Genomic DNA, 15,806 nt, shown 5'->3' with positions numbered 1-15,806 from the left:
AATATATGTGCTCGTAAAGATAGTCTATCTTTAATCAATAAACGAACCAGTTTATACAATTTTTTAATCGTTTACGAAACGGACATTTCTCATTTGTGCAAATAAGCTTGAGGGTACCTATTAGAAGTTATAATAATTCCATTGATATATCTGCAGGGTTATTACGCACATGTTTTATCGATCGTCGCAAGATTACTAATGATCTAATGCTTTCTTGGTATATAAATAAGCAAGAAGCATAAAACATGGAAGAAAGAGCAAAACAGACCCTTGAACTCTCCCTTCTCCCATGATAAATCACGCACCTGAGAATCATCAATCCAGCCGAAACCACCATCGGTAACCTACGAAGTTATACGGCATTGAAAAAGTGGTTTAGAAAATACAGATGAAAGAAAGAAAAATAAAGACCGCGGAGAAGAAATATCGCAGAGAATGTCATGGAAAATTAAGAAAGTGGTGTTGTCAACGGGCTAAGGAAAACGATGAACAAGCTACAATCAGATCTACGAGGATCTGGAAACATCGGTATGGATTGGGGTATTTTTTTCGATTAGAAATCAATGTCGAATCAGTAAATTAATTTTCCAAAAGCAATCGAAGGGTATCTCGCTGCTCCAATCCCTAAGCATCCATCTTCTCGTCTCTTGTTCGATTCAAAGCGACAAATTAAGACGAATGGTAGAAATAGCAGAAAAAACTACGCTCGCGAACCGCTTCTCTTTCGAACTCGCAATGTACACCGAGTTTGATCTCCATTCGAGAATTTCGTACGAGTGGCCAGTTCGAGGGGATAGTTCGAGAGGATATCGGCGTAATTTCAACGGAAAGCTGCGATTTGCCGCGTGTACATGATAGCTGAGGCTAAATAGGCCAGCCAACGAGTCTGTCGGACTATTTATTCCATGGATGGACCTCTTTATTGCTATCTCGAGGAAATTTCACTCGATCGTGACTTGTCTGGCGTCGGTGCTGCTTCAAACGATGCGCTTTCACGAAATTTACCGATTCGTGGGAACAAAGGACGCTGGGGCGCTCGTCACTGCTGAAAAATTCGACCAAGACCGATAGAAAATTACAAAAACGATATAATCGTTTGTTAACGCCGACATATAGACTCTCGATGCTTCTATTCAGGTTCAATGGCTGATTAATGTCCCTAACTGCTTGTCATCAAATACCGTGAAAAATGGGAACGATCCTCGAGCGGATTTGACTCGAGTTTGAACGACTTCGACATGGCGAAGTATCGTTCAATGGCGTGTTATCGTATGAATAGCTCGACAGCACCGTTGTTTCTTTGAAAAACCGGACTTGCTCAAACAATAGCCTGAATAGATGAACGTTATAAATTGTATTAAGATGAGTTAGGCAGTTCGCGTATTGCTCGTGCTGCTAATTTCCAGTTCACGTTGAATGCATCAGTCGCTAGTTAATTAAAGCTACCTGTTTCCGCGTTATAATTTTCCCAGTTTGGTTTTCTTCCGCGTGGCTCTTTCCTTCGAGTATATTTTCCGAAACAAGCTGCTCGAGCGCGCTGAAAGGGAAACATCTTTTTAAGTATCCAACGAGCAGTTCTAGCCAGCCCCCACTTCATTTACGCGGCCGCTGAATTCACAATTTCGTTACCACTTTCGGTCCTTGTTTAATTGCAGTTGCAGAAAAGAAAGAATTTATCTCGTCCGCCGACTGAACTAGGCCGAGAGTTAAATTTGTTTTGCCGTATACTGCTCCGTTCGTGATGCATTTTCGAGGAAAATTCGCGTCACGAACTGCGCTACGTTTGTTCCTCAGCGCGCACCATTTGTCGGCCAACGTCGCCGGATGAATCAATTACGCAAATTAAATCCGACAGTTTCACCCGCGTGGCGGTGGATACGTTTCTCCGGAGGATGTCGTCCGATTTTCATGAGTCGCATTGATTGATTTCCACGCATCCTCGATCTGGTCGCGTGCAAATTCGTCGGCCAACCAGCTCCCTCGCGATCTATTTAAAGCTTCCATCAAATTAATTAAGTGAAAACTACCGTTGCAAGCATCGTCGCACTGGCATCGTGTTAAAAATACAACGTTCCAAAGTTGAACGACCCCTTATCGTTGTAGACTCTTCAACCGCGTCGCTTCTTAAATAAAAATCATAGCATCAAAATTAAAAGATCAATAAGAAGGTGCTCGTTATGATCTTTAGTCTTCTATAGTTCTTGTAGTATAGTTCTTCTATAGAAACACGGTGGAACGGGAACGTGTCGAAGACAGCCAAAGTGAAAACGGTCGACGATTAACGCGACGCGGTAGACAGGGTACGCGTTATCCGCGCTTTGTCACGACGATTTCCAAGAAATTTGATCGTCTCCCGAATTTTCATCGGCTCGGGCTTATCGACCTTGCTCCCTTTCCCTTGTCCTTTTCTCTCTGTTCGCATCGGATTCTCTATGAGATTGTTTGCCGCCCTCGTGTAGGCTTTCCCGTTCCATGCGCGCCGCTCTTCATTTACTGATTCATATTGCGAAATCGAGCGGAAGACCTCCCTTGGATCGCAGTCTCGCAATCTCGCAGATCGTTCCACCTTCTCTCTTTCTCGCCCTCTCTCGATGTAATCATGGAACGCGCGTTTCCTTCATTTTTACTCGACTAACTTCATGGAAATGCAGCACCTTGCTAATACAGTCGGAAAAGTCTCTGTTCTCTCGCTGCAGATTACGAGAGCCGGTCCTCCGTGTCTGGTTTGCATCTTTTCTGATTGTCCGATTTCTTCGTCGTCGATGTCCTGCAGAGAAGATGATATTGTAGTTATTTCTAAAGCATCGTCGCATCGCGCACCAACAATTCGAACAGGATATCTGGCACACTCCGGTGCGCCTCTAGACGCTATATCCTTTCAGTAAGGAACGCGTGAACGTTGTCGCGTCGATGGTTCCAAAATATCCAATTTCGCAAAGATTTCTTAACGATCGGTGAAAAATACGATTGGCAAAGAGAATGATTTTACGCGAGAAAATAAATGGAATAAAATGGGAAATGTTGAGCAGAATTATTTGATGCGGCGCTTCGTCCTCGATAAATTTGCAAACTTGATTAGTATATGTCGTAAATTGCTGTTGTTGCCCTGTATAAAATAAGTTTGACAGAGAGAAACGCGTGACAATTTAGGAAACAGAGTGGAAGCTGCAGCTCGACAGGATCGATGTAACGAGATATAAATCGGCACGAAGTTATGCACCCTTCGAAAGAAGCGTAATTTTTTAAGGCTATGATTTAGTGCATTGATGCGCGAGACTGGGACGATCGTATTTCTGCGGTATGGCGCGTCCTGAATTAAAGACACGGGGCTCAGCTTCATTCTGCACAAAAGACATATATCTGAACGCGTTACACCGCGCCAACCTGTTCGTATGAAAGCTGCCGTACCGTGTGTTTTATTACGATATATTTTTCCGGACAGCGCAATAACTCTTGCGCGAATTTGTACGGCCGATCATCTCTCGGGAATCAGGTTGCCAGTAAAATTTTCTCCCAGCATCGGCGAATCTGCATGTTACACGATCCGAGCTTACCGGGAAATGTTTGGCTTCTCTTTGTACAAACCGAGTGCAGTTACTTTGTGTGGGTTAATTTTAAGTTTGCCTCGGAGCTATAAAATCGTAGAAACTCGTGAGCTCAGATTTTTCGTTATTAAACGACACGGATGTTGAAAACCACGAGGAGTAAAAATTTGCAAGTTCTAATTAAAGGATGGTGACAGATAGCAAGCTCGGCTGTGATAACGAGTGAAATTGAAAAATATCACGTGCGAATATTACAAGCTCTAATTGAGAGTCGGGTAATAGTGGCAAGCACCAACTTTTACGTACTGCAAATTACGAGATACCGATATGACATTGAAAAAAAAAAAGAAAAAACGGAGAAGAATTGCGAATAAAAGTAGCAAGTTGAAGTGTTATCGGTGCAACCAAAGGAATTGTCAAGTCTAACTAAAACACGATAGAACGTAGTCAGTCGCATTTTTACATTCCATTACAGGAATTTTTAGAAACATTCTTCCTCCATCTGACATCCATACAAACGTAAACCGATCGTGAAACGACAAGGATAGCTTTCGCTGGCAGCATTAAGTATAATTTCGCGTGTATAACTATTGCAGGAGTGAAAAAGAAATGGGAACACACACGCTCGTATATGGAACTATAAAATCTACACTCAGTGGAAACGTACGATCGCGAAAGGATTTTTATTTCTTTGGTCGCTATCGACGTCAATGGAACGTACATTACTGCAGTCTCCTAAATACGGGCTTCTAAGTGGTCGCAATTTCAACTGCTCTTTTCTCGCGACACGGTTAACTGACCGAAATCAACCGTTCGAATAGAATCGTCAGAGTTCCAAACAAGACAACTGGAATCACGATTTGTCTTGACTAACCAAATCGATGTCGTATCCTACATTCAAACAACACAAATTTCGATGTTCGCCAGTTCGCTGCTTCTGGAAGGAAATTCCGATCGATTTACGAGAGACGGGGAATTTTTCGAACGGAGAAATTGAAATTTATCTCGACGTCGTCGCGTCGTATTCCCAGCACTGATTTATAGTCGCTTTCCCGGAAGGATGGAAACAAGCGAGTGAATTAGGACAAAATGCAGAGCGAGATCTCCTTGTTGTGGAACTAAGAAGTTTCCAGCCGAGTTGCTCGCCTCCTTTCCCTTCTCGTGTCAGTTTCCCGTTCTTCGTCGGACCAACTCTCCTCCGTACGGAGTTCCGTGTATCAAATACGATTTCAATGGAGGGTTCACGGTTCTTCGGCATTTCCCCGTGGGACGTTCGAATTTTTGTAGCAGCGTCAACCTAGGGGGAAAGCTGTACGACAAATCGTCCTGGGGAAAAGTTTCGGCGGCTTGGAGCGTGACGAAACGATGGATACATTTATTCGCCTGTCTCCGTAGGTCTTACGTTTTCTTAGAAATTGCCAGTTTCGTATAATTCATGAAAGCCTGACATTGGGCAAAACGCTGTAACGGAATAAATATATGTAAGGTACTTGACGCGAAACGACCTTGCTGCATATTTTACTGGCAGACAGGAGGGTTAGTTCTACACTCGATATCGCGTCCAGCCGTTTTGTTGAACTTTGTGCTTCGTTGAGATAAGTAGGGTACATCTCGCGGATGATTCATGGACCCTAGTTTCTGGGAAAGTCTGCTTGGCGCTCGCCAAGCAAAAGACGTCGTTGAACTTTCGGTCAACAATTTGAAATCGAGTCAGCTTACAGTACATTCATGAGTCGTTTCGATAAAGACGGTTGCCCCTAATGCGCTTCGAGTACCGTTCGAGAATTCGACGTTATCAGCGAGTCACTTTACTGGCCAAGTTCGACGAAGAAGTTGGCACGAATTACGCGCATAGTTCACCGCGGTGCACCATAACTGTCTCGCGATACAACACACTTAGCTTAGAATTAATTCCGGTGGTGGAACCGTAATACTACGAGTGATTTGCTAAGATCGCTTCCGGTGGTGTTCGAGTTCGGATACCGTGAAACCTATGCCAAGGCATAATGCCAAATAACGCTATAACGAAGCGAATTATTGCAGGCGCGAGAGGATGCTGCAAATTTTGACGTTTCGACGCCCACTCGATCGATGCTCGCGGAATTTTCTACCAAATTCGATTACACCTGCCGCATGAAAATTCCTATGACGTACTGCGCGATCGCTTGCATAACGATGAAACGTTCCGAATGACACGGCCTTCGTAAATGACGCTTTGACGAATATACTTTTCCAACGAGGGCTAACGCGATGATTTGGTTGAAATCCGCGTCCCATCAAGATATCGAAGCAGTTTCTTTAAATTTATTCGAAAAGCATCCGGACGCAAGTTTCCGAATTTAGTCGCGCTCGTTCCGATAAACCGAAGTAGAACAGATCGTTTCGTCTTTCCAATTTCTCCTCCATTTCTTCCTCTCTCGTTCCATTAGCACGGTAACTCTGTTTCACCGAAACAATCGTTACCTCGGGATAGATAACACGCGAAGTTGGAAGTTTCCAAACGTAATCTGATCCTGATACAGCGTGCGTTCCTGTTGCGCTTACGAATCCGCCTGAAAACTATTTCCAGCAACGTCGATCGAACGGAAGTTCGTCTGGAATTAGGGGAAGGGGTTGTCTTTGGCAGGAAAAAAGCGGCTCGGTAAACGTAACTGCTCCAGGCGAAAACTTCGATACAGTTTATCTTTGGCCGAGAAGCGATTTCGTTATCGGGTCGGCGCTCGTACAGACGGCTGCTTTTTCCATGCGGGCAAACTTGTTTCGAATTTCTAAATTCCCTTTCGGTACAGCGGTTCGTCTCGCCAAAGACAATTAATCGCTCCAAGTTCTACGAATAAATCTTACGCCCTTGTGTTTACCAGCGCTCGTTTTTTAAGATTTCTAACACTTACGCCACGTTCGCGTCGACCAAATCATTGAGATATTCGCTGTTCGCTATTTGCAAAAGCCAGTAGCGAATATACTGTCAATGAATATTTTTCACCACCTATTCATCCACTGCTTTCCAACACCCACCAGGATACAGCACAACGTTTCCTCTCGGAACCCTTACTTTCAAATCGCCCTTTGGATTTTCGCTCGTCACGCACTATTCACCCTCAAGAGATCCCATCCCCGTCTACGTACACTGTATACACACACACACACACACACAACGATCACGTATGCACGTCTCATAACGCTTGAAATATGCGCACACGTACTTGCACGGTTCTCAAGCGTCTTACAAATCCTCGCGACTCCACTCGCACGACATGACAGAGCTTTGTCACGAATCATTTATAATCCTCCATCAACACTTGCCGAGCTTATGAATTCAAGCTTCTGCTCTCGCGAATATTCTCGCGATCAATGAAACCAGCGAAACGATTCCACGCAACAGATATCGTTTCGCAGCGTTGGATATCGCGTTCGTTTCGACCCGGTGATCTTCTTTCTTTTTATTTCTTTTATGTAAGTTCGCGTTTAAATAGCACGATATAACGGAGTACTCGACTAGGCTGGATTTATACGACGGTACAGCCAACCTAATTAGGTTCCCGACGTTCGATCGATCATGCCAGGCCGCATACCATACCGCGAATACTTCTGGATCGGATCGGCACGGCGATCAGCGGTTAATATCGAGATTGAGATTTCGACAGCACTGACAAGTGGGTCACGTGTACCTGACGTCTCGAGTCGCAGGCTTCTTCGCCACGCATTTACATTCCACGGAAAATGAGAAAAATCTGCATCCTCGATCAGGTTTTGTAAACTCCGTTGAGCGTCGATCTCGAGGAGGTTGCAAGTTTACGAGTAAGACGAGCTGCGTATCGCCACGAATGTTGGCTCGTCTTCTTCTCCTTTTTACATTTCCTAATCTTATTGCTATATCGTACAGCATAGTAGTACAGACAATTTTTTAATCATTTCTGCAACAAACACGCAACAGATCGACACGCAAAAGTGTCGCTTGAGATTCGTCGTTCAAGTTACCAACGAATATAAATCGACGCGTATTATATGCCAACCCTTAGCAAATGGGACGATTCGATTAATTTTTTCGTAATACGAGAAGCATCGATAGGTAGAACAACGGAACAACGGTTTCGTTGAACTAAATACGTTTCAGGAAACTCGACCAATACGTCAGTCTTCCGAATGCAACCATAATTTGTACTCATCCATTACATCGAAGCAGAGAAACCGCAAGACCGGTCGATCAGTCATCGTAGCGAAACGCTCGATTGCTCTACTCCTACCCCCGAGCAAACTAGAACCAGTTCCCAACATATTAATTGATATTCGAGAGGGGTTCCAAGTGCTTGGCCATGGTTCTCGAAGACGAGAGCTGGAATCCGGGTAGCACGAAATTAATAATAATTTCGATCGCATTGGCGCGAGTTTAATTCGTATTGATCGGCTGCGTCCCAATTTCAGAAGGGAAGGGGGTGCAATTATCCGCCTCTATATGCTCACTGGCAGCCCACGATAAAGGAAATCGAAACAACAACGCAGCATACGCTCGAATCGTACACGAGCTCGTTTATTCGTAACGTTTGTTTAGTAACGTTTCGCTGCGTTCTACTCTCCCCGCGATCGAATCGCCATCGCGAGTAAATTTAGACGATGGAAAACGAATGACCGAGAGCAACTAACCGGCCACATTTCCGTTAAAATGTTGGAAGGTCGATGCTTCGTCGACCGAGATATAAAAGCGGATCGAATTAAAAAGACGAACAACGCGAGAAAAAATGGCAGAGATTTCGTTTATTAGCAACGAGGATTTACGACGGTCGTGCCGTGGCCAAACTTGTTATCGAGTAATTCGGGAAAGTCGTAGAGCACGCAGACAACACGTCACGATCGTCCGGCCAAAACTGATAGCGTGATATATTGCTACCACGTTGCGTGGCACGGCTATCGAAATACGAACGTAAACGCGAGCAAAATTCTCGCGCACATTTTGAAAAAAAAAACCTGTCCTTTCGTACACAGGGAGACCCTGTTCCATCATTTTGCTGTCGAGTTTCGAGGAAATATTTTTTCCATGCCGTCGACTGAAACGCATCGGTATTTTATTTGACGAAAAATCATATGTTCCGCAGGTTCGCGTGTAAAGATTGGCGTAGCGAAGGAAATTTGCTCGGCTGTCAGGATACAATTACTCACGTACCTTGATCATGGTGTAAGCTCGGCTTTCCTCGTGGACCGCCCTCTTTCGCTGCTTCTCCATCATCGAGTACGCCTTGGCCCATCGTAATCGTTCTTCCTGTGACACGACACAGTAGATTCAGCTAATCGTCGATTATCTACGCTAGTGGTTACTAAAACTATCTTCCATGATACATCGAGTCCATAACGGTAGGAAACGTAAACGTGACGCGTTAAATTAATCGCGATATTCCTGGCCAATTTGTTTCCAGAACAAATATTTCCTTTCGTTTAAACGATCCGACGTTCGACTTCGTGCTAGGAATACGTTGCAGCGGAATCGACGCTGGAAAATTCACGCAGAGTCGCGCTAAAAGGCGTAAACGCTCAACGAATCGGTGGGAATGAAGCCTCGGCAGTTGTTTTTCTCGTATCGCTTTTCTCTTCACTATTTACACGCGGTGAGAAACACTAAACGCTTTAAACTCGAACCTCTTAAAATGGAACGGATTTCGCATTGCGCGGGGTTACGCGTCGTTGCCGTTTCAACGCCACGGCGGCAGCGCTTAATTGCCCGGCAAAAATTAGCTCAGCTAATTTCATCCTTTTATCGTGCACTTCACAGTTTAACAGAGAGACGCGGACGTTTTTATTGGTTGAAATTGCGCAAACATCCGACAGCAGAATGCTTTGACAACTCTTTCTTAATTCCTGTCTCAAGTTTATCGATTCGTTCGTTTCTTTATTTATCTTTTATTTAGTTCGCTGATTATCTTCGCAATATCTTCGAAACAGAGGATTCGTGTGAAAGCAATTATCGACAGCGACGTATGCACGCCAACGTGTATTAAACGCTTTGACTGCCACGTCGAAATCACATGTTTCGCTCAGGACACCACGGGAGTATTTTTATTATTCAAAGCATATAATGGCAAAATAATAATTAACTGATGATGTAAGACAACGTTCTTCCCCAATGGACCGTTTATCTTACCGGTGGCCACTGTGGCGCCTTGGTAATAGTTGATAGCGACATATTATAACGAGACTTCGTTTATTTCAACAAACCATGCGCATTCGTTATTTCGTCGTAAGCAAAACGTCCAGAATATATTGTTGAAACGTGTAGAAGATATTAGTAAACAGTATTTGCTCATTCTATATACTAGGTTGACCGAAAAGTTGCTTTCGTTTTATGAGGAAATGATAGATGCACGGCATTTTGTCTTTTATATTATTTTATTGAAATGTACATGACCCACTTTGTTTTATTATTCCAAAATGGATCGTACATGATTCAATAAAATAATGCAAAACAAACCATGTTGTGCACCCACTAATTCCGTATAAACAGAAAGAAACTTTTGGGACAACCTGGTACAATAGTAAGGTATATGTGCACACTTCTAACTGTGCGACACGAAATGCAGAAGAAAGAAGGGCAAGCGTACCTGGTACGAAAATTTTGCAGAGAGTGCTATAAAAAAAAATGTTAAATAGTTAGGATCAAAAATTGCTAAGAATCGGACCCAAAGAAGGTGACCACCTATTGTCCAGATTGTATTGATGTGCCACATTTATTTTTAAAGTGTTTTAACACAGTGCACCGTTAGATGCGATAATTTGTTCTCATTTTTTTTTTATTGATGTTCTAATAAAAATGTTTAATCGTCCAATGGGGCACTTTTTGTTTCAAAGTATCTTCTATTTATCGGTTATATTCAGAATGCCCTAACTGTCAATTTTCATTCAATTTTTACAATTGTAAGAAGTTGAAGCGCACCGGTCACCAATGACCAACGTGGTATCACAGGAACAACGTGGCAGTCAAATTGTTAAAGGGACGAGACAAAGAAGTTTGTCTCTCTCGATCGGATAAGAAGCGTAAAACAACGAGGCTCGAACGATATAATCGCGGTATCAATTAATCGATTTTGTTAATGATTCGTAACGCGGATGAAATACGTCGACCGCAACACGAACGTTCCATTAATCATGGAGATCGAGCCGGTAAATCAGTGACAGTGCAGGAAATAGTTACTAACGAGGTGTTTTAATGGCACCGCTAGGAACACGATAGATCGTTCACAGGTACCATCTTTATGGATAATACATGATTTTGCACGCGGTAGAACGCTTTAGAACGTAAATAAATAAAACGAGCAAAAAGTAACGTTTCTAATTGTAAGCCTGGATATTCAATTTTCGGACGTAGCTCGTTTAAAAATGATTGATAAGCGAATTTCTTCCATTAGATGCCAGGTAAACTGATTAACTCGGCTCAAATAACTTTAACTCGCAGTATAATACAAACGAGATAGTCACGGTTCCAAAAATTGAATTTGTTACGATTCTTAAGATTTTTCGCTTAGAGCCGGTTTCACTTACCGGTCGCGTAATCTGGATATGAAAATGTTTAGGGCAAACACGTTAACAGCGACTGCGACAAGGCCAGTCGCGTATCATGCTCGTCGTAACAGTAATTCTACACAGTCGAATCAGACTCCGTGCATTATCATAATCGATATTTCGTTAGCATAATGAAACGATACTCTTGCTCGTTACGAAATGGAACGTCCGCACGAAACGCGACGCGGCACATCGATGTAATTTGCCCTCTGAAATGGCTACAATCGAAACAGGAACAGTCGCGCGATTAAAATTCTCCTCGCTTCCTGATACACGCGCTGTATCGTTTGTTTGTTTAAAGCAATTAATCGCGCATGCAATTTCCCTCTACACGCATAACCTTTATCCGGTTATTGGCGTATTAAAAAACGATTAGAAACAGCGAAACAACTGTTCCCCGATCTGTCGTTTTATAATTTACCTTTTACGCGCCTCTTGCAAGTACTCGTTAATTCCCGCGACTTCGATCAAACAGAATCAACGAACAGCATCAAAAATGGTCAAACGAAATGGGAAAAAGCATATTTTTACGGATGTTCGAGTTACAATAGTTCGCGAAAATATTTGCACTTTTGCCACAGAAAGCCTTTATCCACGTATTGTACGTGTTGTACGTACAAAACACTTTGTATTTCAGTATCATCGTAACGAGATACGACTGTCGCGATTAGATTGGTAAGATCAGAAAGCACTTCGAAAATGCATATAGAAATTTCAGTAATTTCAGTCGACGTTCATAACCACGCTAATAGGATTGAAAAATGTCTCGTGTGACACGCGTAATGTATTCACAAAAGACTTCTACGAGCGTTTAGACATCTTCGCTACTTAGTATCTTGCGCAGGAAACTTTTCTTACGAAATAAAGTACGGACAAAACGATACGTTGACGAATAATCTGCAATTGCCAATCGACCATCCAAGCGATCTTTTCGTGAATTTTCAAACGTTGGACGATTTTGAAACTCGCGATGATAAGCAAATAATATGGAGAGAGAAGAAATCACGGGTGGTGATGCAGAAGGCGCCGGATCGGAAGGTCAAGCTGTGCGGGGAAGATGGAAAATTAGGAAGATAGTTGTTCGATGTGAGCCGAGGACTTTGGCGGTCGGCCAACCAGCTCCGACTATTTCGAAGTACACCTCGCCGGTTGAAGTTCCTGGCTCCAGTCTGTCCTACTCTTCTGTCTGCCCTAGCAGCCGCGTCTAGCGTAGTCCGCGTATCTGGCATCCAGCTAACGGAGCTGCACGAACCCCGGCCGACTTCCTCTTCGTTTCCAGCCTTCCGGCTTCCCGGTTCTGGCCGAGTTTCCCCACCCATTGCTCTCTTTGCTCCGCGATTTATGTTATTTTTCCAGCCACAGCTTATCGCCTCTCGTATCGCGCTCGCTTCGTTCGCGAGACATTGACAGAATTACAGATAATCTGTTGGAAATTTCTGAACCTACGTTCGAGCTCGATCCTAACACTGTTACGTTCTCTCGGTAGTCTTCGACGTGGAATTCTACCTTTCTAACATTCAAAGATATCTCAAGTTTGAACAAAATATGGAAAGGTTCGTCTTATACGATAGAAATTGGTTTTATTTGAAAGTTTTGTTTAACGTTTAATTCAACGAGGATTTTTCTACTTCCTTCGGAGGAGAGCTATTCCAAGGTATTTCGAGCGATCTCCTAAAAGATAGAAGGAATGCATCGATCGAGCATCGATCCGCAAATATGCTACATTTACCACGTCGATCAGGAATCGAGCCATTATTCATCCACAACGAGCTCGTCACGAGCAGTAGCGTTTGATTGAAATTCAGCGTGCTGCTGTCTCCTTAGCGACCGAAATGACGCCGATATTGAATTCGTGGCTCCAACATTATCGAACACGTGCTTGCTGCCTGCATTCATACGACAAGGATGATCTTAGCGATACAGGTGTAAGCGTAACAAGGACTCGCATAGATGGGACAAACTTTATCATCGTGAGAAGTTAATTACAAGTCGATTTCGTTTCATTGTCCGCGCTGAATCTACATAATACCATGTTCATACTTCGAACTATTTCATTGTAAATCGTCAAAGATTGGTAAAAAAACTTGCCATACTTCCTACTATTATTAGCATAGAAGTAAATTCAATGGAATATGTTTACAGTAAAACCAACTTTTATATGTTTGCGGTAAATATCTTGCAGCTTTCATATACGTTTTCACGTGGCTTTCGAATTGGACCAACATAATGCACACGTCACAGTATGCAGCACGTGCATAAGCACGTAATCTACGCGTGTGTATATAAAAATTGTTTATGGTAAATGTTCAGATACTTTCGCCAACCAGTGTACGACAGAATTGGACGAAACAAGATACCGGTGAAACCGAACTCGATACCACAAACTCGCACCAACGAGAGCGCGAGAAAGAAAAGAATACCAGAGTCCTGCGTTGATTCTTTTCGTCGGTGTGTCCGTCAGCCATTTTCTCTGCAACCGGTCTACTAACAGACAAGTTAAAGTGTCATCAGGGCTGGTGCCCTTTCACGTCGAGGTTAAGTATTAAAATCCTCTGAGCCTTAAGCTCTTATCACAATCACAAGGAGGTTCGTCAGACAAAAGAGTCGACGCGTTGAGATGGGAACATCCAGCGGGAGCTGCGCCCCGATGCACCGTTTTATGCAGCGTGCCAAGCTTCCAGCGAATGTCCGAACGCCCCTTTTTCAACGTCTCCCTAGGCTTTTATTAAAAAAGTCCTGTCAGCCGCGGAAATTATCTGGCGGTTAATACGCCACCGTGCTTTAATTTATCATTCCGTAATTAATTCCCTGTGCGCGCGTTTTGTCCGACTAAGAATGGATATGACGTTCTTTGAAAGAGCGTTAACCAGAACGGAAATTCGACGAGAGAATCTTCTTCCCTACGAGCGACAAAAGGAGGAATCTGCGCTTATGGTCTGCTGCTTTTAGGCTTTTCTCTATTTCCCAGAAAAATAGAGAATCGACAGACAGAGGGTTTTCGAGAGAGAACGAGTAAGAAAGACTCGTCGATCGAACATCACGATCTTGTTTAAGACGGTGAACAGCTGAAAACTACTCGAAAACCCTCGACTCAGCGAAGGAGCATCGAGAGACGCACTCGAAGCGTCTCGAGCCTGCGACTCCTCGTGCACGGACACCGTTTCCCGCAATATTCTCTCCATCGGTGCCACTCATACTTACACTTCACCTTTTACAAAAAGCAACCACTTGTTTTCTAAAAGATTCTTTGCAACAATTAAGCGGGGGAATCTGCAGCTCTGGCATAAGTCAAAGTTGCAGGAAACAATGCGAGGAGCGAGATCGGTATCGCGAAACTTTAACGAGAAATTTAATCACATCGGGCTGCCGATCAACCAGTTCTCTTTAATCTGAAAAGGGTCGTCCCTCTTCTGGTCCAATGAACTTCGCCGCTGCAATTTCGTCCTCAGGCCTTGTAATTAGCATCCGAAATTCATAGGGTAATCCGATTCCGGCCACACCCCCGCCGTTGACGAAAATTTTCTCGTCAAATTGGCCGGCGCCTGCTTTCTTCGTGCCTCGTCTTCGAACCTCGCGCGCTTTTCGTTAGCACGCTGTACTCGGGTCTGTCTTCAAGGGGATAGACTCGGAGGAAGATTTTCCACGCGACAAAACGACAACTTACGGTCAACGAGTTTCTTTCTCGAGATCTTTTTTCAACGTCTTTCCTGCAGCCTTTCTTCCACGAATATCCTCGACGAGTACGCCGACCGATAAATTCTGGTTTCGTAGCACTCGACGGAAGTTGCCGGAAGGGACCTACCAGTTTACCGAACACGATCATCGCGCGAGACGTGATGACGATGGGAAACAGTTGAAAGAACCGGCCGAATAATTAATGCCTGGCACGTTCTCCGTCTTGGAACGCGGCTCGATACACGTAGCGCAGTATCGAACTGCCATCGTTTTCAGAAGCTTTGCGAACTTTCGCAGACACCATCGTACACCGGAACTTTTTCCCGCCGTTAATTACAAATTAACTCATCAGAATTATTCGTAATCCCTGGCCTTGTCGCATAGAATATCGAGTATACTTAATATTTAGTAGATAGTTTTTAATATTGTGGGAGTGGAAGTACGACGCTTCAAAGGTGGGCAAATTCTTTTAATCTGCAGACTTAATATAGAAGTGATACGATGAAAAGGAAATCAGTTAATCATCGTTAGTTGGGTACATCGTTGAGAGCGTTCGTTTTAGTCACGCTACAGTTACTTTCAATTCGCTAGCTTGTACCGTTGCGAAAAAGCCATCATCAATGATCGACTTCTTCATAAAATCTCTATAGACTCATACGGTTCACTCTGCCCGACACACGTGTTAGAAATTTTTATGGATTGCTCTTTTGAGATTCCAAGGTAAGTGCCCGTGTGCGATCCCTCACAGTCCGCTTACCAAGAGGCATCAGTGTCTTTCGCACTCCGTGGCCAAATCCTTTAAAAACAAGGTCTCTGTTGCTCGGCAATGCAACGCCGTATCGCTCGCCATTAGCAAACTATCTGCCGCATCCTCTCAACAATCATATCGTCGACAACTTACACACTCGTAGTCCGCACGTAGCTCGGCGACTTTGAGTAGCCTGCTATCGACTTTCCAAACACTCGCTCAAGCAACCTGCCGCGTATGCCAAAGCTTTCACTGAGCCGTCATACATTATGATAAGGTTAAATAACGGCCGA

At 43.7% G+C, this 15,806-nt stretch overlaps 1 protein-coding gene across 2 annotated transcripts in view; it reads right to left on the bottom strand.

Annotated features, from left to right (window-relative positions):
* The window catches only part of LOC117230970 (neprilysin-1), a 78,985-nt gene that overhangs the window by 21,934 nt on the left and 41,245 nt on the right, over positions 1 to 15,806 (bottom strand). The window contains exon 7 of one of the 2 annotated variants that reach the window (XM_033488958.1): positions 8,704 to 8,799. The exons of the other annotated variant lie outside the window; for it this stretch is intronic. Within the exon in view, the coding sequence (XP_033344849.1) occupies positions 8,704 to 8,799 (96 nt within the window). The remainder of the gene's footprint in view (positions 1 to 8,703; positions 8,800 to 15,806) is intronic. 2 annotated transcript variants of the gene reach the window in all.

Source organism: Bombus vosnesenskii, unplaced genomic scaffold (assembly GCF_011952255.1).
Source record: "Bombus vosnesenskii isolate JDL3184/JDL3185 unplaced genomic scaffold, Bvos_JDL3184-5_v1.1 scf7180000013270, whole genome shotgun sequence".
NCBI classification, from domain to species: domain Eukaryota; kingdom Metazoa; phylum Arthropoda; class Insecta; order Hymenoptera; family Apidae; genus Bombus; species Bombus vosnesenskii.
The sequence above is the reverse complement of the archived record's forward strand: the minus strand, read 5'-3'. Positions and strand labels throughout refer to the sequence as shown.